General features: G+C 42.6%; 1 protein-coding gene across 8 annotated transcripts in view; it reads right to left on the reverse strand.

Moving 5' to 3' along the window:
• SLC4A7 (solute carrier family 4 member 7) overlaps nt 1-26,696 on the reverse strand; it is a 136,445-nt gene that overhangs the window by 14,001 nt on the left and 95,748 nt on the right. For 4 of the 8 annotated variants that reach the window (XM_077268939.1, XM_077268940.1, XM_077268943.1 and 1 more), the window contains exons 7-16: nt 20,926-21,041; nt 18,125-18,282; nt 12,889-12,976; nt 12,608-12,754; nt 12,116-12,219; nt 6,874-7,048; nt 4,382-4,515; nt 3,233-3,478; nt 1,436-1,541; nt 296-457 (exon numbers count right to left, since the gene is read on the reverse strand). In XM_077268939.1, the coding sequence (XP_077125054.1) occupies nt 296-457; nt 1,436-1,541; nt 3,233-3,478; nt 4,382-4,515; nt 6,874-7,048; nt 12,116-12,219; nt 12,608-12,754; nt 12,889-12,976; nt 18,125-18,282; nt 20,926-21,041 (1,436 nt within the window). Of the gene's footprint in view, nt 1-295; nt 458-1,435; nt 1,542-3,232; nt 3,479-4,381; nt 4,516-6,873; nt 7,049-12,115; nt 12,220-12,607; nt 12,755-12,888; nt 12,977-18,124; nt 18,283-18,948; nt 19,009-20,925; nt 21,042-25,306; nt 25,640-26,696 lie in introns of all 8 variants that reach the window. The other 4 variants (XM_077268936.1, XM_077268937.1, XM_077268941.1 and 1 more) reach the window with 2 other exon arrangements.

Consider the following 26,696-nt stretch of genomic DNA (forward strand, 5'->3'; position numbering starts at 1 on the left):
TTTGAAACTGTTAAAACTGTAAAGCGCTGCGGAATATGTTGGCGCTATATAAATAAAGATTATTATTATTATTATTATTATTATTATTATTATTAACTATTCTTAGTCACTACATATGTAAAAGAAGGAAGAACTTTGGCAGTGAAATATGAGTAAAGTCTAGCTAACCAGAAGGAGATGAGACAGGACATGCTGTGGATCGGAGAATCAGCAGCTTGTCATTGGGGTTTGCAATTATACATATACATTTTTATTTTTCTGTATTTTGAAACAAAAAAAAAACAACGGGACATACCTTAGTTGGAAAATAATTTTTAAACTTGAATTGCTTCAGGAAGGATGAAAGGAAGAAGGTTGTAAAAAATAATATAACACACCAGAAGAAAACATCTGGTATATATGGACCATGGCGACCACAAGCTGGACCCTCAAACGAACCGTGATGGTCGATACATTGCTGGGAAAGATTAGAAATCAAAATGTAGAATGAAGAAGATCAGTTAACAAAACTTGAAAAAATTTTTTCTAAATGAATGCAAGCGTAAATCGCTATAGAATGAAAAATTCGGCCACCTCCCAACATGGACTTGTCATCAGTGAATGAATCCATATTTCCACATGAGAAGCTGTGTGTGACTGACACTAGAGCACTGCTCACTACAAGAAAGCTGCTGCCACTCCTTTACTAGTCAGCCCTACCTGAATTTTCACTGACCATAAGCAGAGATCTTGCCAATGGTGAGTAACATAGAAATGATATCAGAAAGTTGGAGGAAATATACAATGATTAACAGTCATTTACATAAATATGGGAAGCCCCTTTAGATTCAGAGCCGGGTGAAAAGTGCAGGATGTTGTCAAATTGCAAATGAGAAAAGGAAATCTGTGAGCACAACTTCACACCCCAAACAATTTATATGTGCATAGTACTTCCATAGACAAGTCCGGCAATAACTTTACATGGTCAGTCCATTCTGGCATTATGGAGAAATCAGCGCTTGAATTGATATGTAAATGGCTATGGTAGATCTGAAACTTCTGTCACTCCAGCTCTAATCCCGCCCACCGCTGCCTCCTCCTATTTGACTAATAGCTCCTTTGCCTGAAGTCACACAGAATAGGAGCTGTCAGTAAAGCAGGAAGAGGCAACAGTGCTGGACAAGAAACAGAGCTGGAGTGACGGGGGCTTTAGATCTACCATATGCATTTACATATTAATTCAAATGCCGATTTCTCCGTAACTGAGGAACGGACTGGCCATGTAAAGGCATTACTGGACTTCTCTTTAAAAGTTATATGTGCATATAAATAACATGGGGTGTGAGATCCTGCTGCCGGATTCACTTTAAAGACTTGTTTCGGGTGAATTTAGAACGATACCAGTTGTGTAATGAGAATGGTGTGGACATCACAGTATGCTCGTGTTACCACTTACCGACACGGTCAGATTACTCCAGGGGACTTCGCTGGCAGTGATATTCTTTGTCATCCATGCAGCCAGAGTCTGATTGCTGGGGGAGGCAGGCTCTGCGCACACACATCTAGAGAGCAAATATTACCCAACAATATAAATATACTAAAATACACAGGCAAAGTTACAGGTTTTTTTTAATTTTCAACTAATATTTGGATATATTACTACATTAGACAAAACCATAAAACCCTACAGGTTGGGAGAAGAAACATTCATGAGTCATCCCCACCTCTAGAGAACATTCTTATTAATGGGGGTATCCGAGACTTTACAAATGTATCTAAGCCCTAACTAGCAGGTAATTGCAGCTTACCTGCCTGTTCTGTCCAGTGCCGTCCTTCCCCGACACAGAGCGGTCACTGACCTTGCTGCAGGGATTCAGGAGCCTCTGCTGACGTCATGTCTACACCGCTGAGGCTTCTTTTCCGCTCCGCTCTGTCGACGGGACAGGTCTTTCGATAGCATTCTGACTGACCGCCGGACCCCTACTGCCTAACTGTGGGAGACGGCCGTCAGTGAGAATGATGCCGGAAGTCCCGTCCCATCGCAACAGCAGAGGCAGCTGAATCCCTGGCAGGAGCGGTATATGACTGTTCTGTGCCTGGGAAGAACGGCGCTGTGCACAACAGGCAGGTAAGCTGCAATTAGATGCCTGTCAGTGCTTAGGTACATTTTTGCTTCTGTCCCAGAGACCACCTTTAACTTCATTACATGTGACGGGTGCTGACAACTGTTGGAAAGATCAGGGGTCATGCGGGATCTGAATATGCCCAATCCTTTGCTACTTGTAAAATATATAAATATATAATATATAATAATTACAAGGGAAAGACAAGACATCCAGGACTTAATTTTTAATAATTATGTACTGAAGGGAAATGATGGATATATCATGTATCGATAGCCCAATGTAACTGCGAACCTGCATTTTGTGACATACATTAGAAGTGTTAATATCTTGTAAGGCGAAATTTAATCTTTTTGTATTTCAACCCAGAAGCCGTAGTCTTAGTCATGTTCTGATGACAGTCAGGTAAAGATTCAAGGAATGATGCCATGGTGTAGCATTTCTGGGAAAAGTCATCCCACCATAGTATGACTGTGCTTTCGTGCAAGAAGCAAAGCCCATGCAGGCATGTTTGGGTGAAACTGGCGATGACAAATTTGAGAGCCCTGACCCTAGTCGTACATGTGGTAAATATGGAGGCATCTTGGGACATTATCACAGTTTTGCCAGAATGTGTCCAATGCCTTTAATGCTAGTCATCCCACTATGAAAGCCAGTAAAGCTTGATAATGATGCACTGATCAGTAATATTATACACATGGTCGGGAGTGTGAACAGAGCAATCAGACCGGCCAACACAGAGGAAGATGTGCAAAATATTAACAAGTCTTCTGTAAAAGGAAATCCTACATCTGGGTGTGTTTCATTTCTACCAGCTGTACATTAACGCCACAATGTGGCCCGAGGCTCTGTGCTCTTTAAAGGCATAAGAACGTGTAAAAGACTTCACACGTTTATGGAATGAAGTGAGAGAAGCTTCTCGCATGATCACAGGTGTCATGTTAAGGGGGGTCTCACACACGGCGTTTTTTGGAATAACGCCACTGTCATTTTTGCCAAGCCACAGCAAGAAATGAATCCAGCAAGAAGAAGTAGAAGTAAGTCCTTCCTACTCAACTGAACCCAATTCTTGCTGGTGGCACTTTTCCCAGAAACACATAATACCTCCATTATCGGGATAGGATACTTACGAGTATTTTGTCAGCAAATCGATGTCGTTGTGCATATTGAAAGCGTAGTTTTCCCCCAGGTGGTAGAGTTTCTCCAAAGCTTCATAAATAAATATAATACAAATGAGAGCAGCAAACGCTTCTTCTGTAAACCGTGTGATGTAGCAGACGAGACTACTGGCATCCGTGGCCACCAGCAGCAGACACAGGAAGGCCGTCCATAGACCAATGCTGGTGCGTAGAGACAGATAGGACAAATGATAGTCCCTATAAAAAAAGGAAGAACAAAAGATTAAAAAAAAAAAAAAAAAAAAAAAAAAAAAAATGGGCACAACCACTATCATTACGGTAACTTTAATCTGCCTAAGAGACCAAAACAAGAACTACAGACTCCGTTTCATTAAAAAAAAGATGGACAAAGCCAGAAAAGACATTAACAGTAGTCCAAAGTTTTAGGTTTTGCTTCATTTACGTCAATCATTAGGTCAAAGGAATAGTTAGACACCATTCCACAACATGGTGCTGAACGGCCACTGTATCCTCACCCCTCTAGTCTGAGCCCTCGCGGGCAGGATCCTCGCTCCTCCTGTACCAGTCGGTGACTTGTATTGTCTAAGATTATTGTACTTGTTTTTTTATTATGTACACCCATTTTCACATGGATAATGATAATATCTACAGGCGACGGCAGGGATATCTGGTAGACTCAGGTCCTTGAGGCGAGTTCCAAATATATCTCCAGATCGGGGTAACTAGACCCTCCACAGCTGCAGTGACGGAAGAGGTGACCGAAATGTAGGAACAAAGCGAACTGTGCGACTCTTGTTCTGTAATCTGCAGTAAATGTCTGTGGAAATACCCCTTTATTTTTAGGTGCATGATGAAAGCACTTGCATTTTTACTTTTGTTAATTTAGAAAAACTATTTTTTGGCTCATACGGTTCACACAAAGGTTTCTACAAGTCAGATCCTCTTGCTTATCTAGGTACTGTGTGACACATCCTCCTTTTTTTTTAAACTATCAATTGGGAATTTTCCTGCAAAACCTGAATTCAAAGTTAAGCGAGTTAACAACTGTACAACTGTGATTTAGACAAAAAAAAAAAATTCAAAAAAAGCCACAAAACTGGTCGGTGAAGGACACGTCTTCGAGCGCTGAATTATACTTACTTGCAGAATTTAAACAGGATCTTTTCAAACACCAAGACGGGTCCTGTGCTCCCCAATATCGTCAGAGGTTGCCCGGCAAAGAGAGAATAGGCAATGCCCGTCAACGATGCTCCAAAAAGAGACTCTATTGCACTCTGAGAAAAAATAAAGAAAAAAAATAAATCGATCATTTTAGGTTTGCGTGTATAGTAAAAGCCTAACACACAAGAGCAACACAGAGAAAAAAAATGTTTACAACATGTTACAACCTGAAAACAAGACAAATATTTAGTTTGTGAACTACAAATCAGAAAAAAAAAAATAATAATAATCACAATAACAATTAATAATACCCAATGCCTCTAATATAGAAAGAACGTTATTTTTTCAAATACGTTATTGACTCTTATCAGACCAAGAAAATGCATTTATAAACCCGTGGGTTCATCTTCTTACTGTGTGTCCCTGTACTGACAGCAAGCTTATACAATAGATTACTTAGTCAGCAATTATGCGCAGTTTACCTTCTTGCCTTCTTAATCAAAAGCTTGAAAAGCAAACTGTATTATCATAAAACCAATATTTCATTTATTCATAAAGGCAAGCGACCGCCACTAGGCGCTACTATATAAAGGACATTTTGAGGAGCAAATTTGTGAACTTTTATCTATATATGTATATATCCCATACATGAAGTAGCACAATTCTATTACATCAGTGTATAGTGATGCAGTGGCTGCATTCTTAACAAGTAAGGAGCATTTCCACAAAAAACACACCCATCTATCATCTATAGAATAGGCAATACATTGCTAACTGCTGGGCCCCTACAGATCACGAGAACAGTGCTCCCGAGTCTCCCATTGTTGAGGCAGTGGATAATCATGCGATTTTAGGTAGCAGAGTGTAGCGCATATCTGTCTTTCAGCCTCGCAAACCTTGAACAAGGTGGCAGTGTGCATGCTCGGCCGCCGTTTCATTTCAACAGAGGATTTAGGACCCCAGTTCTTGATAAAAGGTAGCGGTCCAAGGTGTAGGACCCCCAGCGGTCAGCAAGGCAGTCACTAGGTGATGACAGGTTATTGAGGCATAACCCTTCTACCCTCTCCCATCATAATGTTAAATGACCAGTTACTCCGATACGTTCCCTCTTTCGAAAAGGGGCTGCCTTGACATGTCCCATGTCATCAAGGTTTCATTGTAGAAACAGGCCTAGTTTTCCATAGTGTATATATTATGCATTACAAGTTTACCACTAAGAGTCTGGGAAGTCATGGGATTCACCATTATAAAGGGCAGCCATTTTCAGTTGTTACTTTGGGGGAAAAACACCTATAAAATGAAGAAACCTCTGACTAGATCTTTAACAAATATAAGTGATTAAATTGCTTTTTTGTGGAAATACTGCTTAAAGACTTGCCACTTCCTCCTAAAAATTAAGTTAAACACCTTCTACACATCCCTGATCTCCCCTATTTCTGTCATTTTTTCCCAGTTTTGCTCTGCGTTGCTCTATTGAAGAGTTATTCACATTTGTTTATTTTGGTGCACAGCATGTGAAATCTCTGCTTGCATTTCAACTGGGCGTTTCTTTCTACTCTGGAGGCACACAATTTCACGTCTCCTTCACAGACACTGCAAACCACAGCTCAGAGCTGGTCTAGCAGTCTCAGACCACATCTGGGAGGGAAGGGTGAAAAAGCAAACCCCAGTGAAAACTCTTGCAGTTGTACTGGAGGCAGAGATTTCACATACTTTTCTCCAGATGAAGCAAATGTGAAAATCTCTGCAATGAAGCAACGCAGAGGAAAAAAAAAAAAAAATCAGAATCGGAGGAGCTAAGGAAGGTTTACAAGGTGTTTAACTATTTGATTGAGCAAGTGACAGGTCCTCTTTAAATCACTTTGATACAGCCATAACACTGTCAAAATATAGCACCCCTGTTACAACCACAACAGACCTTATGTAACGATAGTTCTATAGTGACCTAATGTAAGTTCGTTATAGGAGGTTTAGAGTTGCAGATGTAATATGGATGCTTAAACGAGGCTGCATTATGGCCATATGTACATCACTATGTCCACTGTACGTAGATAATTTATACCTGAAATGAAAAGCTGTGTGGGGGAAATACTTGTGCACGTTAGCTTATAGGTTAGAGCAGAAATGGCTAAAAATCAATTATTTAAACCAAATATACAAGACCTGGTTGTAAATGGATATACCAATAAAAACTTTGCCTGGTGTAGTACTCTCTGCAGATCGCTGTGGCCCCATTTCTTGCTTATGGACTCTCTGACGTCAGGGAAAAAACTGTTTTACCTTAAACCTTGCATCTTCTGTTCACTTGGTCTCCCCCAAAGTGTGTCAGAGCTGTGAGCAGGGGGAAGGTCAAATACTGTGGGGTAGACTCTTTGGATCAAGCATGAACACGTGAGACAAATGCACAAGGACACCTTCCTGAGAAGGGCTAATAAAAGCCTGGGCACTACCAATCTTTCTTTTGTACTCACTATTCTGTTTTGTGTGGCTTCTCCCAGAAGACCTCCAAAAGTGATTACAGGAGACATACAGGCACAGTATAGGAAAAGAACGGAGGCCAGGCACTGCAGGCTTAATGCATCCTTGAAGTCACTCAAGAAAAAAGGAGCTTTCCTTTTGATGTCAAGCATCAAACCACCAAAAAGCCTAAATAGGTGAGATGAAACTTGTCAAACTGTACACTGCAGGAGTCTAACTACTTGCTTAGTTACTGTTCTGCTTTCCTTATTAATACAAGAGATGTCTACCCATATGAAAGATATGAACGGCACCCTGAATGCCAATGAGCAACCAGGGTCAGAAGACCAGTGCAACTTCCACTCAGGAGATACTCAATCTTGGGTATGAATTACAAGGTTTACGTGTACCAACCAAAACCGTGCACCCAAAGCCATGCTCAATGCAACGCACACAAGGAGACGATGACATGAGATGCAAGAACAGAGTATATCTCAAGTGAAGTTCCCAGTCATCACAACTAGTGATGAGCGAACGCGCTGGGATAAGGTGTTATGCTCGTGTACTTATCGAATGTCTTCATCGTGCTCGAAAAATATGGTCGACTTCCCGCTGCTGTAAAGAGGTAATCCCTGCATGTGTTGGAGCTGTTGAATAGCCATGGGACATGCAGCCGCAGGGACTCAAACATATTTTTCGAGCACGCCGAAGACACTCGGTTACCACAAGTGCATGCTCAGATAACACCTTATCCGAGAACGTTCACTCATCACTAATCATAACCCTGTCCAGGAGACTAGTTTTCCCATGGGGGCCGACAATATAATCTTTAATATGGGTACACCTCTCCAGAAGTCTTGCTTGCTTTCCTCATTCTAAACCATTAGTTTATTATGTTTGGGATGTCACTGTATTTACAACGGGCAAAAGCCACCGTGTTCCCATTTACTATACTGACTGCAAAAAGGAAAGTATATACAACATGGAATAATTATACATTAACATATGATATGCCGTACTTACAAAGGAGTATCATGAAAGCTATTCAGTAACAAAATGCAACAAAGTCATAAAAATATCAGCATGTTAATGGGAAAAGTCAGGCATTCTTTTAAGCATAAGAGTTAATGAGACATTAAACCAGAATTGATAGATTTACATACTCAATATCGAAACTGCAACACCAACAAAGAAAGGTCATGGCGTTATGGAAATCACAGGATCAATAGACATGGTGACAATATGCAAACAATGAATACATGGAAACAATAAATTGTGATGTTTATTAAAATGTTAAGTATCTAGTATGAGTGCCATCCACAGAAATCCCTCCATTTACAGCCTTGGCTGCGGTCAATGAGGATATTAATGGTTGTCTGGGAAATGATCTACGACGCTGAATGCAGTTGGGCACATCAAGAGATCTACAGCTGGCAGCTCTCTGTACAATTGTCATGGTAGCACATTTACGCCATGCAGGCTGCTCTCAGGAGCACCAGCAACATGCAGCCTGATGTCAGTGTTGAAAACCACCTCCTGGGACAGGTTGGAGAAATGATCGTACTACTGGTTCCTAAAACAAATCAATATAAGACTAGAGGGGTCTGGATACAGTACATTATGCAATCCCACACCATGATCCCGAGAGTAGGGCCGGTGTGATGTTCCTTAGTACTGGTCTCTTTACGGCATTGTCCCATTGCATCATTTCAGCCTCCAGTCTCCATCTGGAGACCATGTGGGCAATGCCAAGAAGAGGCATTCACGAGGGAACTTCACACCGATCCTACCTCAAGGACTAAGGTGTGGGGTGATAGCCAACATTCTCTAGTTTTCATTCCGGGGATGCCAACAGCACGGCTTTTCCATTGATTTGGTGATAAAACCAGTGGTATGTTCTTTTCTCCAAAGCGTCCCAGAAGACGAGATCAGTCCACATGTTACTGGTGCTACTGTGAGCAGCCTGCATGGCCCAAACATGCAGTCTGCAGCGTCTCCAGGCAAGTCTCCAAACGAGCACATCTTGGACATCATTGGTTGGAAACAGCAATGGAAGCAGCCAGTAGTGGATCTTGATGATCTGCATGCTCAAGTAAATTCAACGAGTCAGAACATTCCTCGGACAACCATTAATAACCTCACTGATAGCAGCCAAGGTGTGCAAGTGCGTGTATTTGTTAAGCTCATGTCGGCACTCATATGCAATACTGAATATATCGAGATATTGTGATCATTTGTATATGATGAAGATGTCCATCGATCCCATGATTTCAATAATTCTACAAAAATTTTCAGTGTTGGGGTTACTATTTCAATGTTGAGGAGTGTATTAAGAAACTAATTGTGGTCAGTTAATGTACATCGTTTACATAGGACTTCTTCTTCTACACTTTCTCCAATACCATTACGATGAGGGGGACATTCGGCCTTACACACCTGCTGCACAGTACAGTGCTCGCAAATGGGGTTTTACGAATTTTTGTTCAAATGTGGTGGTGGTGGGGGAGGCGAGATGTGTGTACATTTTAATGCATGCTGCAATGTGTGTTGGATCGGATGTGAAACTATGCTACAGATTTCATTTGTTTTAGAAGCCATTCAAATAATTACGTTATGTAAGGAAATGGTTACGTTTTCTGTTCTACCAGAAGACACAATATTCTTATGTTGTAATCAACTTTTTACATTATCTAACGGAGAATATGTAGTGACTAAATGCGTTTTGACTATAGCTCAAGGGGACCTTTCACTACATTTTTCATGTTGAGCTGGACACACGATGTAATGGTGGCTGCAGAGTGGAATAAAACTGTTTTTATTTTTTTTATTTCAACTGTTTGTTGTGGAGATATTAGCAATCAAAGTATTTCGCACCTAAGGAGTTAACTTAAGTGGGTGTAATCAGATAGTTTTCACTAGGGGCATGTACTTCTCCTTGTATGGGTAGAGTCAGAGGGCAGTATAACTCGGACAAGGATCACATCGCAATGCTCGGACTGGCCGGCGGCTCTCCAGACCGGAGTGTGACAGCATGTATTTCTAGGTCACTCATGTCAGGAGAGGCGACGGCCAGTCCCAGCATTGTGCTGTAATCCTCGTTATAAGGCGGCCTGAATCTTCACTAGGAGTCGCTAACTGATGACATCTACTTAAGGTTAAAAGTGAACTCATTAGGTGGTAAATACTTTGAATTGTTAACGGAGCGGTGAAAAAGGAAAAAAAAAGCACGTGTTTTATTCCACTCTGCAGCCACCATTGCATTGTTTGTCCAGTTCAACATGAGAAATTTGGTGAAAGGTCCTCTTTATAATGGAGTTTAAAGTGTTATACAATGGGGAACTTTTGTCCCCATTACAGAGGAGTATTTTTATGGGGCTGCCGTAAAAAGTTGAATGCAGCACAGCGATTTGCTGCCCTATAGAGAATGTAGACTGCACTTTGCCAATCCATTCTAAAGGGGCTAAAAGTCCCCCCGTTCCGCTGATCAAAAGCGCGTCTCAGCAGTAGGAGCCCCACTGATCAAAAGTTATCACCTATCCTGTGTGTAGGGGATAATTTGTTTACTTCAGAACCCCTTTAATAGCCATTACCTGCTCTGTCAGTGGTGCTTTCTCACCATGTATAATGTACATTGTACTCACCCCTTTAAAATCAAAACAACCCATGACGTTTTCCCAGTAACATTATTTGCCAATCAGTAAACGTCAGTCTTTATCTGACAAGCTGCTCTCCATGGCTATGATATGGATGTCAATTTTTTTTTCCAGATTTCAATATCAGTCAAGGGGACATATACCAATTTATAATGCTTAGCTACCTAAAAAGGTTTTGCTTTTTTAAAGTTTGCTTTTTTTCTTTTTCTTAGTTAAAATGCTACATTTTTTGTGGCATTTTTAATGTATTCATGTGGTGAGATGATGGCTATCAAAATGTGGAATGAATAGGGACATTGGTTTTTAACAATAGGAAGCATCACCATCCTCTTCCACTCTTCTGTTGCCCGCACATGAAAGCACCAAGTGCAATTTTGTTGTAATGATTAAGCCTCCACCCCATCGCCAATACCTGGGTGACTTCTGCTAATACTTCGAATTTGCCCTTTAATTAAAGGATACTATTACCTTCTATGTTAAAAGTGAGTCTAAGGCTGCCGTCACACTACCAGTATTTAGTCAGTATTTTACATCAGTATTTGTAAGCCAAAACCAGGAGTGGGTGATAAATCCAGAAGTGATGCATATGTTTCTATTATACTTTTCCTCTAATTGTTCCACTCCTGGTTTTGGCTTACAAATACTGATGTAAAATACTGACCAAATACTGCTAGTGTGACGGCAGCCTTAAAGTTAGACTGCACTTGTTTCGGGTCCTTGCCGATGTTAGGGGCAGGCAGACCAGGCAGCTGCCTAAAGCCCTGACTCCTCCAAGGGCCCCCAGCCAGTGGCATGCCGCTAATAGTGGCACACCGCGCGGTTGCTATGGGGCCGTGAGTAAGAGGGGCCCGACAGTATAGAGTGTGTGTGTGTGTGTGTGTGTGTGTGTGTGTGTGTGTGTGTGTGTGTGTGTGTGTGTGTGTGTGTGTGGTATACTGTATGAAGGGGGCAGCATTATACTCTATCAAGGACCGTGCATTATACTATATGGGACCTCTATTATACTGTATCGAGGACTATCTGTGCCCATCATTCTTCCTCAGCCGGAGTAAAGAAACTTGGGCGTAAGAGTCAAACGACTTCAGTATTGTTGATCGCTCGTTTAGCGACCTGAACTCAGCACTTGTAAATACAACCAAAATGTTTCTGTGGGATGGTGCAATATGTCAGCCTTTGGGGCCCCACTTTAATTTTTTGCCCAGGGCCCCACTTTGTCTAAAACCGGCCCTGCTGGCGTTCCAATTCTGTAAGACAACCTATCTGATGTAATATCAGCAGAGGCAAAGCAGAATGGAAAAAGGGGGAAATTCTGTGTAAATTTAGTGCTGAATTAAATAGGCACAAGTTATATAAAATCAACATACTTTATATATTGCACTTTGTTGAAATAGTTTCACTGCTTCCTTTTTTTAATATATTTGCCTAATAATGTCACTATAAAAATCCTATGGGGTTTCTCAATGAAGGCTGCCATCAAAGAAAAGGCTCAGAATCATCAGCACTTAATTGAGAAATCCATAAGATATTAACTCCTCACACTATGAAAGAAATATCATTCAGCGGTGATATAAATACAGAAAAAGAGCAAGTTCTAGGTACACACCTTCCCGTTCTCTGAAGCTCGGGGCCAGCATGATGCTGCTCCTCCTTCATCGTCTCACCTGTTGGGGTGGAACCGTTTGGTATAGTTGGGATCTTTCGCTTTTCCTGATTGAGTACAGAGAAAGGTTTTAACTGGACCTCATAGAAAAAATATGAAGATGGACCAAAAAAATTATATAAGAGGAAGAAACTGGGAATCACAGCAACCTGAATGTGTCATTAGAAAAATGACTTTTTTATGAGGACTGGCCAATGAGGCAAAACAGCAAAAAAAAAAAAAAAAAGCCTTGAAAAGGTTTTTTTAAGCTATGACCAATTGAGGCCAAACTCAGAAGACCATATACAAGGACAACACTCGGATCCACAACAGTTCCAACATGGACAGATGGCAGCATGCCCCATTGGACTCGGCCCCATAGTCTAGAGTCAGATAAGAGGATTTGGGCACATTAAGGACACTTCTACCCGTCTTCATAGTCCTATGTGATCTTACCTGAGAAGGAACACTTTTCGGTGGCTCAATGCGAATTGTTGGATCCCACTCTCCCGGAGGTAGGACTGTAACTTGGTCTAAAAATTCATCTATCCCTGCGAGAAGATCATTTCTATCTTTCGCCTTGTATGCTACATCGTGAAATATCTGTAATGGAAGAAAACAGATGAGAAGTGGAGAAGACTCCGCAGATAGGGCTCAGAAAACACAAACTACAGGGGAAACATGTCATAGATTTTGCTTTCAAGAGCAACAAAAAAGAAAATAAAAAAATCACTTACTTCATCTGTCATTAATGTAGCAATGGATCTTCCTATTTCATGGTACTGTGCTGCCTTTCCAGTTGGACCCAATAATACAAACAGAAACCTGATAAAAAAAAATAGCATTAGTAAATAAAATGGAAACGGTTGGCACTTCACAACAATTAGACAGGCTGGGGTCACACAAGCAATGTTTTTCTCTGCAAGAGAATCGGACCCATAATACTAATGACGTTCAGCTCAAAGTCTGAGAGTCTGAGCCGAGAGGCAGTTTACTGTGATCTGATTTTCTTGCGTGAGAATCTCATCACAGGTGAGGAGAAGATGGAGAACTTAATTTCTCCACCTTCTCCATTGTCTAAGTCCACGGATGGCAGATTGCACTTTGATGACATCAGAGTGCAGTCCCATGTTTTACTTGCACCCTTAGACTTGAGTGGGGGCTTGTGTTGCAATTTCTGGAGCCCCTTGCAGAATTTAGATCTGCACAGCCCCATAATATAACATTGGTCTCAGTGCCACCTGATATAACACGGCTGAGTGCTATCCGATGTTTTAAAGGTCATGTGAGCAAGCCCTTGTAAGTAAGATTTAAAAGGCTGGTGCCATCTTTTTTTCAGTATTGTACTGATCCTTATTTATAGCCAGTTCAGGCAGGCAACGGTGCGCTCCAGCCAGCTAGGCAACAGCGAGCTCCCGCCGGCCAGGCAACCACGCGCTCCCGCCGGCCAGGCAACAGCGCCCTCCCGCCGGCCAGGCAACAGCGCCCTCCCGCTGGCCAGGCAACCGCGCGCTCCCGCCGGCCAGGCAACAGTGCGCTCCCGCCGACCAGGCAACAGCGCGCTCCCACCGGCCAGGCAACAGCGCCTTCCCGCCGGCCAGGCAACAGCGCGCTCCCACTGGCCAGGCAACAGCGCCCTCCCACCGGCCAGGCAACAGTACTTGCAAGCTCCCTGTGAAAGAGCATGAAAGCAATGAGCATGTTCGGCCACCACCCCTTGGCAAAAGTCGTTGCCGCTCTCCTTGGGCAATGAGTGGTAAACAACAAAATTATTAATAAGGTCAAAAGGTGCTTCTTTTCGGAGCCACTTTGCAAATGTGCTCATCCTCAAATATGGGAATATACGAGCACAGCGGCACCAACCCTAGCAGAGTCCAAAACACCAAATAGAACACTGAAAAATGAGGACTCATGTCTTGTTTTGCTTTTTTGTGTTTTATGAACATCCAGAAAACAGGCGAAAATGTGTGTGTTAGCAATTGTCCTCACGGAATAAATAAAACTTGCAGCAGATCAGGATCAGTCTGTGCCTATAAGCCCATGTCGGACTATTGCACTAGAAAGGACGTGCCGTGATTAATGGGAAGTCCTTCATCGTACCATCGGCAACAAAAGGATTACAAGTTTACTTCATAGGACTTCTCTTCTCATTAAACAAACAGTGTGAATTGAAACAGGAATTCAGTGCTACTCAGCGAATGTCTGAGGTCTACCCTACTGTACCGCGGACGTGAGCACAACACAAATTGCTTTTGATTTAATTAGTTCATTGCTTGGACACTTTGCATAGACAAAGGCTGTGAAATATTGATTTATGGATTACAGCGGCTGATAAAGTCCACTTGACTGGAAGCCGCAGATTAGAAATGTGAAATGCTCAATTGATTTCACATCACATGGACTCCGGATTCCTGCAGCGCTGGGGCGGAAGTGTCCAATCTGATTCCCACAGGAAATACAGGAGAGTTCGCTCTCACCCCAAGGCCTCATTCACATAAACAAATGATCCCTGATCCGAGAGACATCAGTTTTTGATCATTTTGTGAGTTTTTACAATCAGGGATTTATTTATACATGAAAAAGACAAAGCGTCTCCTGATGTTAATCACAGACCGCATATCCACAGACTTGTATTCCCTACTTTTGATCAGTGATGGCGGTAAAAAAACAAACAAAAAAAAAAAACTGACATGTCTGCGAGTTTTACTCGACTAGACGGTCCACAAGGAAAGCACTGTCATGTGAATGGCCTCATGGAACACAATGGGTACATGCTCTGTGAACAGAGAGAACATGTACGTGAAACTCTGGGGCACAGTGTATAACTTCTACAGTGAGGGCGGCACAGTGTATATATATTTCTTCTACATTCGGTGGGAGCGGTGTATACACCTTCTACAGTGAGGGCGGCACAGTGTATATATATTTCTTCTACATTCGGTGGGAGCGGTGTATACACCTCCTACAGTGAGGTCGGCACAGTGTATATATATTTCTTCTACGTTCGGTGGGAGCGGTGTATACACCTTCTACAGTGAGGGCGGCACAGTGTATATATATTTCTTCTACGTTCGGTGGGAGCGGTGTATACACCTTCTACAGTGAGGGCGGCACAGTGTATATATATTTCTTCTACGTTCGGTGGGAGCGGTGTATACACCTTCTACAGTGAGGTCGGCACAGTGTATATATATTTCTTCTACATTCGGTGGGAGCGGTGTATACACCTTCTACAGTGAGGTCGGCACAGTGTATATATATTTCTTCTACATTCGGTGGGAGCGGTGTATACACCTCCTACAGTGAGGTCGGCACAGTGTATATATATTTCTTCTACGTTCGGTGGGAGCGGTGTATACACCTTCTACAGTGAGGGCGGCACAGTGTATATATATTTCTTCTACGTTCGGTGGGAGCGGTGTATACACCTTCTACAGTGAGGTCGGCACAGTGTATATATATTTCTTCTACGTTCGGTGGGAGCGGTGTATACACCTTCTACAGTGAGGTCGGCACAGTGTATATATATTTCTTCTACATTCGGTGGGAGCGGTGTATACACCTTCTACAGTGAGGTCGGCACAGTGTATATATATTTCTTCTACATTCGGTGGGAGCGGTGTATACACCTCCTACAGTGAGGTCGGCACAGTGTATATATATTTCTTCTACATTCGGTGGGAGCGGTGTATACACCTTCTACAGTGAGGGCGGCACAGTGTATATATATTTTTTCTACATTCGGTGGGAGCGGCACAGTGTATATATATTTCTTCTACGTTCGGTGGGAGCGGTGTATACACCTACAGTGAGGGCGGCACAGTGTATATATATTTCTTCTACATTCGGTGGGAGCGGTGTATACACCTTCTACAGTGAGGTCAGCACAGTGTATACATCTCTTCTACATTCTACAGTCATTCGGCACGGTGTATATATACTTTATTTCTTCCACATTCGGGGGCATGGTGTATACATTTTCTAAAGTGAGGGCGACTGTGTATATATCTCTTCTACAATCAGGTGGCACAGTGGAAGGTGCGGTGTATACAGTCAGGTGGCACAGCGGAAGGTGCGGGGTATATGTGTCTTCTGCAGACAGGGGGCACTGTGTAAGGTGCGGTGTATATGTGTCTTCTGCAGTTAGGGGGTACAGTGGAAGGTGCGGGGTATATGTGTCTTCTGCAGTCAGGGGGTACAGTGGAAGGTGCGGGGTATATGTGTCTTCTGCAGTCAGGGGGTACTGTGGAAGGTGCGGGGTATATGTGTCTTCTGCAGTCAGGGGGTACAGTGGAAGGTGCGGGGTATATGTGTCTTCTGCATTCAGGGGGTACAGTGGAAGGTGCGGGGTATATGTGTCTTCTGCATTCAGGGGGTACAGTGGAAGGTGCGGGGTATATGTGTCTTCTGCAGTCAGGGGGTACAGTGGAAGGTGCGGTGTATATGTGTCTTCTGCAGTCAGGGGGTACTGTGGAAGGTGCGGGGTATATGTGTCTTCTGCAGTCAGGTGGCACAGCGGAAGGTGCGGGGTATATGTGTCTTCTGCAGACAGGGGGCACTGTGTAAGGTGCGGTGTATATGTGTCTTCTGCAGTTAGGGGGTACAGTGGAAGGTGCGGGGTATATGTGTCTTCTGCAGTCAGGGGGTACTGTGGAAGGTGCGGGGTATATGTGTCTTATGCAGTCAGTGGGTACTGTGGAAGGTGTGGGGTATATGTGTCTTCTGCAGTCAGGGAGTACTGTGGAAGGTGCGGGGTATAAGTGTCCTCTGCAGACAGGGGGCACAGCGGAAGGTCTAAATACTAATTTAATTTAAGAAAAAACAAAAAACAAGGATACAGCATCTACTTTGAAGCCATATGTACATACAGTATATATATATATATATATATATATATATATATATATATATCTCCACAAAATCTTAATATTCAAGTGTTTTATTTGGATATTTTATTACAATTAGTATTTTGTCAAGTCACCACTACATTTTATCACCATCTGTAGTCGTTTAGGCATGGATTCAGCAAGGCTGACTAAGTATGTGCACCCTACACCATCACACTGTCAGGGTGTTTAACAGTCTTAACTGTATATTTTGGGTCATACCGTGACACGGTACTCGGATGACGCACAGCCTTTGAGTCTCCCCTGACCAGCCTGAAAGTGCTCTCATCACTAAACATCACTTTCTTCCACTCTTCAGATGTCCAATCTTGATATTTCTTACAAAAAGCAAGCCTTTTCTTCTTCATTGCTGCTGTGAGCAGGGGCTTCTTTGCGGCACGGCAACTTGGTAGACCCAGGTCCTTCTGCAGGCGGTGACAAGTTGTCCTAGTTGCGATGTTCTGGAGGAGCATAGGGTACTTGTTTTTTAGTTCAACGGCAGTTATAGAAGGATGTGACATCACTTCACGCTTCAGAAGCTTATCAGTCCTTGGTGAAGTCTTCTTAGGTGCGCCAGAGCCTGACTTCATCTGCTGTAGGTACCATCCCAGGAGGCAATGATGCCGCCGACCGCTTCAGTTGATAAATTGCTTCTCTTGACACTCCCAGATCTCTAGCTACAGCAATCACCGAATCCCCATTCTCGAGCAGAGTCAAGGCATGGGATTTCTCTTCCATTTTAACCTTCTTTCGACCCATTGTGGGAGATAATAAAAGACTGCTTAATAGCAAAACTGGCTGAGCTGCACATAACAACCAATCAGAGTGCAGCTTTCGCTTTACCAGAGAAGTGAAAACTGAGCTTTGACTGGTTGATATTTGCAACAAAGCCAGCTTTAATATTAGACAGTTTTTTATTATCTCCCCCATTGTGTACACTTTTAAAAAGTGAAATTATGATGTGGATTTTATATGTATAGTTTTTTTTTGCTGCGCAAGTGTAGAGATTTTTTTTGCCGGCACTGTACATACATACATATATACATACACACACACACAGTATAAATAGACAGCAAGTACCAGTTACCTTGTTGGGATCGGTACTTCTGTTAGACCAGACAGGAGAACCGCTGGACTCAACCTGACAAAGGCAATAATTGGCCGATCCAGAGTATCTACTTCTCCCACCAAGACATTTGATGCCTCAGCTCCAGGAGGAATTTTTCTCATGAAGTTCATGTCAACCTGAACATAATAAAACATAATGTGATTGCTATAAGACTCCGTTCTAGCACCAATTACCTGTGGAGGGAAGAAGATGGCCCAAGTCTAACGCAATACATAAAATACGTGGGAATTTGAGACAAAAAGTACATTTTTAAAGTGAGCAAATCTGTGAACTGTAAACCTTGCGTAAGCGTTTTAGAGGTCTTTGAATTGTGAAGCTTGTAATTATCTGTGTATTTTTTATTTTATACATTAGAATCGATAAATTATAAGGATATTCTGTATTTGATAAAGAAGAATGAAGAAGTTGCGCGCTCATAGTGCACACGACTAAAGATCAGACAGTGACAGACATGCTCACCGATCACATATGGAGAAATACACTTACGATACATGAAAGTGAATACTTAAAATGATAATATCTGAGAAATAAAACACAGTGTTGGTATTATACACAATATGCTTACCAAGATTAATAATTTGCCACAAGAAAATGTGACTGAACAAATTGATTTCATGGTTTTAAGTTTGTTTAAAAAGAAAAATCTGGGAAACACAAATTGGGGTTGTCATATGTGTATAATAACAGGGCTACAGCACAAATGAGTCTTCGCCAGCAGACAATGGGACATGATTTGCACTGTAGACTAAGAATCACTGACATGGTTTTCTGCAGAGACTTACAGCCGACCTCTTGCGTCCCATTACAAAGGTGCCACAATTACAGTGCCAGGAGTCATAATTCTGCTTGTTGAGGGGAAGAAAGAAAGGGCCAAGCAAAAAAAGCAACACTATTATAAATGTATTGTCAGCTCGAGGACAATACAATAAGCCAACCCAGAAACTGAAAACGTGTATTTTCACATGCGGCAAAATATGGGTGGACAATGGTGTAATTATCCCCGAGCTTAACACAGCCCATGCTCCACAGACCGCGAGCACCACCATGTCGCTCATTAGTCATCACACTGCATAGATGGAGACGACTGCACGCAATGGGTTCTGTGACCATTTATTCTACTTCACTTCATGGTATAGGATCACATATATGGTATCGGGGAACAGTCCAGTAATATTACACAAGTACACCAGAAAATGAGGACCTCAAGACTATTAAACAGTCTGGCTACAATGGAGCATGTGCTACAAACCTATATACATATCTATATGAAAAGTATGATACCACGCCATCACGTGCTGTGTAAGATTGGCCACTACATATGATACCATGCCGCCATGTGGTTATGTAAAAATGACAGCTACATATGTTACTAAGCCACCATGTAGCTGTGTAAAAATGACCGCTACATGTTACTAAGCCCCCAGGTGGTTGTGTAAAAATGACTGCTACATATGTTACTAAGCCACCATGTAGCTGTGTAAAAATGACTGCTACATGTTACTAAGCTGCCAGATGGTTGTGTAAAAATGACCGCTACATGTTACTAAGCCCCCAGGTGGTTGTGTAAAAATGACTGCTACATATGTTACTAAGCCGCCGTGTAGCTGTGTAAAAATAACCGCTACATGATACTAAGCCCCCAGGTGGTTGTGTAAAAATGACTGCTACATATGTTACTAAGCCGCCATGTAGCTGTGTAAAAATAACCGCTACATGTTACTAAGCTGCCAGATGGTTGTGTAAAAATGACCGCTACATATGTTACTAAGCCGCCATGTAGCTGTGTAAAAATAACCGCTACACATTACTAAGCTGCCAGATGGTTGTGTAAAATTGACCGCTACATATGTTACTAAGCCGCCGTGTAGCTGTGTAAAAACAAAAGCTACATATTACTAAGCTGCCATGTGGTTGTGTAAAAATGACGTCAACATATGATACTAAGCCGCCGTGTGGTTGTGTAAAAATGACCGCTACATATCATACCCTACTCGCCAATGAAAAGCTCTGGAGAATTTGTATGAGGCTGTGATGCATTTCTATGCGCTCATCTGATCAATCACCAGACGCTGATCAATATAATAACTCTTCGTACCAAGCCTTCAGATTAATTCCAGTCATTTTCAGAACTGACTATTACGCACTCCCAGAGATGTACACTTTGCCCCGAAGACTGGTGTGTGAAAATCTATGTATAGAGCATGTTTTTTGTAACTCTTAAGAAAACTTTTGATGCTCAAGGTTTAATGGTGGGGGTCTCCGACTAGGGGCAGGGAAGCACAGCCAAGCCCTGCCTCTCTCCAAGACTTAAGGCAGATTCAATAGAGCATATACAGAGTCGGTCTGTAATGCTACACAGCCTCACAGATCAAGATGAGGACCATCCTCAGGGATTGCAATCTAAATAGTTAAAAAAATATATTAAAAAATGGAACCCAACGTACCATTGCCAAAATTGAACCCTTTCTAAAAGCAACTAGCTAAATACAGTAATGCACAAGATTTACCAGATTGCTCATCTTTTTATGTAACCAGGTGAGCATGCCATAATTTCTTTCTGCAAGCGCCCCTGCCATTATCCTACGCCTCATATTATTACTGTAATTACACTGCACAGATGTCTTACAGTCTCTATAAAATCAGTGTGTAACGGCCAGTCCATAGAGGAGGCCATCAACATCAATCCAACATTCAGACATTTTTAGACCATGTAAAACCCAATCAGCCAGGCCCCGAGGTGAGGAATGGAAATACCGTACCTTGCTGAAGTCCACGGTGGTGTTCTCCTGACTGCCCCCTGTCCCGTTCCGTTTCAGCTCGGCCGATTTGCCAACATCTAAATTTCCTGGCATTGACTGTGGCGAAGACAGTAGTCCTATGAACAAACACATGTTGTTAGATTGTCTCAATGGTCTCCTTTCCTGGGGGAAGTAGGAGATGGTGTTTGTGGGTGTTATTCAAGAAAAGACTCATCATTAGTATTCACACAGACAAGCCAACATCTCCAGTAGTTAATTTGGCAGATTTCTATGCACATACATACCGTACCCATTTGTATTTGCAATAAAACTTTCAAGAACCCAGAAAAGATCAAAGGAACATAACAACAGCAAAAATCCAATATCTGGAGGGTCCACTACACCGGAGAATGCCGACTGCAACAGCCCCCCATGTAGTCGCATTAGAGAGCCGTCAATTTAATTCCTGCACTTTGTAACAAACGCACAAATTATTGTGGTAAAGATCTGCAGGGAGTTCTCCCATTAGAGTAGTTCCTAATTATTATCTCTACATAAAAATTACCGAACCCCGAGATCAGATGTATCGGCCCCTATACCAGAAGGTGGTGTACAAGCAATAGATGAGAAACTGAGCCTCGTGCTGGAAATCTATCAGTACTGCATGTATCATTGCTGATGAAGGAAGGGAAGGACAACTCCTCAGACATTTTCCTACACTGTGAATAGAGACGTCAGTTGTGAGAATGTGACATACTACCCAGTAGTCAAGAGAGGCCCTGAAAATGGCACGTTGCCATAATCCCAACAGTTGGTAGCGCTCAGCCCTGCCCATACATATACATGGATACAACTACCGTACATCGTCACTGAACGGCAAATCATAGAGGGAATCGGTCAGCAGGATTTCACACCTCAAACTATTTGTATGAACATGGAGCTCTTTTAGGGGAATCTGTCAGCAGGTTTTTCTTACCTCATCTAATGTAGGCAAAGAGAAGCAGAATCCAACGATGTATCACTTAGTTTACTGGGTGCAGCCGTTCTCACACAGAGTTTTTAGATGCAGCAGGGTTGACCCCGCTCACACCACAGCTTTCTGTGTACATTGTATAATGACAGCAAGCCGTTTATTAGGAGGAGGATTGGTCATGAGGGAGCTAGTCTTGGCAGTGATGATCTCCTGGTGATAAAACCTTCACTGTATGGAAACAACAGCATACAGCCTGATAAGCGACATCCCTGAAATCTGTCTCAGTCCCTAACTCATGCTGTCCTCAGATTACAGAGCAAACACCGGCTGACAGATTCCCTTTAAAAAGACAATATCTTTCCATCGCCAGTCTGTTCCCCAGCTATGAAGTAATCAGCTTTGAATTAGAGCTGAAACCTTTGTAACTCCAGCTATTCCTCACCCAGAGCTGCCTCCTCCTGCTTGACTGCTAGCCTCTATCCTATGTGACTTCAGACAAAGGAGCTTTCAGTCAAGATGGAGACACTGGGTGAGGAATAGAGCTGGAGTGGCAGAGGCTTCAGATCTACAGCCTCAATTGCATATAAATGCAAACGCTGATTCTTCAGTAACAGAGGGACAGACTGGCCATGTAAAGGTATCGCTGGACTAGTGTAGGAAATGCTACATGCATAGATTACTAGCTTGGGTGTGAAATCCTGCTGACAGATGCTCTTTAAAAGAAAACTTTCTTCAATATTTGTCGCTTTTAGGATGCGCCCATCTAGGTCCACATTTCTACGTCCTACAGGTCATAAGTAGGGTTCCCTGGCAGGTATTTAATTATTGAGCCTAGTGAGTAGGAACAGGTGAGACATGCTGCCTAAATACTCTTCATCTTTCCCCACAATGAATGGTTGGAACCTTTGGTGTAGGAGTCACCTTATTCTTCTGAAGGTCACATTTTCCAGTAATAAACAGTAACATGCATTTCACTGTGGACACCATACGCAAGTTCTGCAGAACAGCCAGTGGTCCTCTCTAGCAGATGGTAAATGGCCACATAAATTACACGGTAATATTGGAAAAGTGAGCCGGCCACACTAGACAGGCTCAGCACGTATGTGACTGGCGGCAGCGTTCCTGAGCAGTGCCTGAGAGGAGCACAGACTAACGACAGCAGGACCCGTGACCACAGCCCAGTGACAGCTCCACAAAAGTGCAATGTGGTTAGGACAGCAAGCAGAGGAACACACATCCACTCCCACATAGCCGATACACAAGACATACTGTGCCATCAGACATGCATCAGACCTGGGAGAAAAATACAGAAGTGGTGACGGGTTTCTGTTATACTTTTCCCACAGAACCCTGCCGGGGGAATAAAAAAATAATAATTTTCTCCCAGCAGCGTTCAGCTACGTGCAGGCACCAGACTTGTTAATTAACCTGGAGATTAACCCCATAGTTGCAGGGTAAAATCTTTTTTGTTTCCGGTGACAGCTTCCCCTTATTCTTCATGAACTTTGCAGTATGAGTGCTTTGCAGATGCTCTATGTTCCACACTGCGACGTTTTACCCGACATTTCCAGATTCTCAGATGGAAGAAGGTTAAAAGCCATCTATCTGTGTATTCTCAAACCTGCCATAAATGGCTTACGTCACCTGACAAGCCGCACAGGTCTATTACAAAAATGCTGTCAGCGATACCATGAGGACTTTCCATAATGGTTATGCTACAAAGATGTGGATTTTACTGCGCTGGTAAAATCCACAATGGACTATAACCAGAAATGTACATGGAAATGGACTGGAAATGTGAATTTTAAAGGGTACCTATCATCAGAAAATAACCAAATTGTTTAAGTCACTTTTTTATGCTACATGTATATATTTTTTTTTTATAAAAACGTCAGGAAGACTTTACAGCAGTTCCCTTATCGGCAGAAACAGGATGACAATGCCAGGTAACACCTCTATACACAACTAATAACACAGGATCCACCAATCAAAGCGGACCCTGTTCCCCCTTCCTTCAGAATGACCTTTGCACAAGCTCATTATGTGCTTTAGTATAAAAGATAGGGGTCGGGGTTCTGACCATTGTGGCTATGTGCACGTGTTGTTTCCTGAAACATTGCTGATTTCATTCCTTTCAATTCAATAGAGTTGACACATGGATTTTGATGTGGATGTATGGCAAAATCAGAGGGTGAAAAAAGAATCCCTCAGATCTCGATTTCTCCCATATCAAATCAAAATGCTGCTTTCTTCCACACCCCTACCACCAACACAACCATAAGACTAATCCAACCTTTCTGAAAACACGCTTCTCTCCAATAGCGGGGCACCTACATTATTTTGCATCTGCTGTTATCGCCCAATGCAGGCACGCAATGCCCTGACCAAATTCCAGTGGAAACCTCATGATGCAGAAAGCCAGGCTTCACATATCATGTAAGAAATGGAGGTCATCAGTGTGAATTATTTGTAACGTTCCTACGATATTGCCTTTACATTTTAGACCGGGTGCACTCTGGTGTTCTTTTCACTCCCTCACAGAACATCCACCGAATGTGCCCAGTGACAGTGGTCACACATGCCGAGTAGCTCAGCCCCACCTGGATCTACTTCTACACAGTGACATGATACCTGCCATTATGTAACTGAGCCATTAAGAATAACGGAGCTTGAAGTAATATTTTATCACTAGTACAGATATATACCAGCAATATTAAGACAGGACAAATATCATAGGAGAAAATTCCATTTCAATATTGATGCGATTTGTTTTAAAAAATAGTAACATTTCACTCAACCACCTCTAACTGTTGTCTCCTATTATCGTATCTCAGTGATGAAGCTGTACACAACCCGAAAACACTGGCAGGAGATCACCAAGCTCTCCCAATAAGGGGCTTATAGAACATGCATGAGAGAATGCATAAAAAATAATAAAAAAATGTATTTACCTTGTTATCCTCACTATTATAGACCATGGGTTAACAGTGTAGAGATGAAAAAAAAACATCTGCAATGAAAGTATGTGACAAACATGGATCTCCACAGATTGGAGATCTGCACGTGTCATTTGCAGGAGGTGAGCCGGGTCAGAATGCATTGGGGTCACTGGGGAAAAAAAAAAAGCTGCAAAAATATTTACAATGGGAATATTCAAGTTTACACGCAAGTATGGAAGAAGCGTAAAGGTGCGACCGATTTCCTGGCCATAATATAAGCAGGTAGGATAAAGTACTATAGTCATAGGTATGGCCTACATATCAGGGTGTGGAGTACGCACTGCAGAGGGATAAAACATGCATGCACATGGAAGCAACCTTGTAAGTTGTAAATGTAGGCAGCCAGGACGTGCAATCAATGTGACCAAACGCATTCCAGTGTGAGTGGCAGCGGCAAGGTGCACCACACGGCCAGAGGAACAATAGTTGCCTGGATAGAGATCACCGTGTTCTTCCTTCTTTATGGCGCAGACATCATGATTTTCACCATCCTCCTCTGGTGGATGAACTATTACAGTAGGAATGAGGTCCCCAGTAAAAGGCGGGATCTCGGGGACCCAGAGCTCACTCCGCTGAGAACTTGACGACTCCAGCCGACTGAATTTAGGGCTGGAGGGTGGCGTGTTTTGGGGGCTTGGTACAGGGGTGGTCTGTCTGGAGCCAGCTGGGGTTCCAACTCTTGAGGGTGGAAGAAGATAATTGAGGAGCAGGGAAAGGCGAGATTCTGCTCGCAATGAGATACGGGAGGCTGAGAGGCCTTCCCCTGAGGTAAAACAAGAGAAGAAAAATACAAAAGGTTTGTGCTTCATCTCACAGAATTCGCTCATTTTCACACAATCTATTGTGTTCATTTCACAAGACAATCAATAATTGTAATAGCCATGCGCTCTTCTACCTCCGGTATCAAACCAGTCTCTCCAAATCCACCAATCAGAGCCCAGGCTTTTTATCCTTTAGTGAAAAATAAAATTAAAGCTGAATTCTGATTGGTTGATATGGACAGCAAGAAGACAATTGTCAGACACAACATTCAATGTACTGGTCTTAAACATTGTATACATACACACAGATAGAAAGAAAAATAGTGTGACGATGACAGCTGGAGTCATTAACACGTAAAGGAACAATTCATATAATACATAGAAAAGAAGGCTCATGCTGAACTGCAGTTGTCTCTGGTCAGGGACAACCCCCTCTCTGTTGTGTCGCCCCTAAGAAGCGTTATTTGGTGCAGGGCCACCATGGTAGTCACAATGGCCTGCTGTTGTAGGAGGACGCACCCGCTTTACAGCTCAGAGGTTCAGTATGGGACCCTCCATTCTTTGTCATTTTATATTGTTCTAATACGGGCATGTGTCTGTGGCGGTCATCTCCCAGCAACACCAAACCAGATACATATGGATCTAAGCCGGTGTAAGGCCCTAATGTGAGCCGATGCAGGAGGACTCAACTCTACCTCAACCTATACGTTCATGGCTCTTCTCAATAGGGTTTTTTGCAAGTTGTCATTACATCTAAACTCTGTCATTCACCTCTCACTTACTGGCAGACGAGAGTGTAGAGCCACTGACCAGCCTCCCGCTCTGCATTTGTAGAGCTCATTATTGCTGAAGGCCAATTATCCCAAATCCATCTCAATAAAGTCAGAGAGCCGACATTGCTCCCTGGGTCAGGAGGACGTCAGTAGCCGGGCACTGGAACAATCTATTATTCATCTAGCCCCTTTAGCTATTTTGGGCATCAAGCACACAGTGATTTTTTTTGCTTTTTTAAGTCGTCATTTTCTGAGAGTCATATTTAAAAAAAAAAAATATAAAAAT

This window comes from Ranitomeya variabilis, chromosome 6 (assembly GCF_051348905.1).
Source record: "Ranitomeya variabilis isolate aRanVar5 chromosome 6, aRanVar5.hap1, whole genome shotgun sequence".
NCBI classification, from domain to species: Eukaryota; Metazoa; Chordata; class Amphibia; order Anura; family Dendrobatidae; genus Ranitomeya; species Ranitomeya variabilis.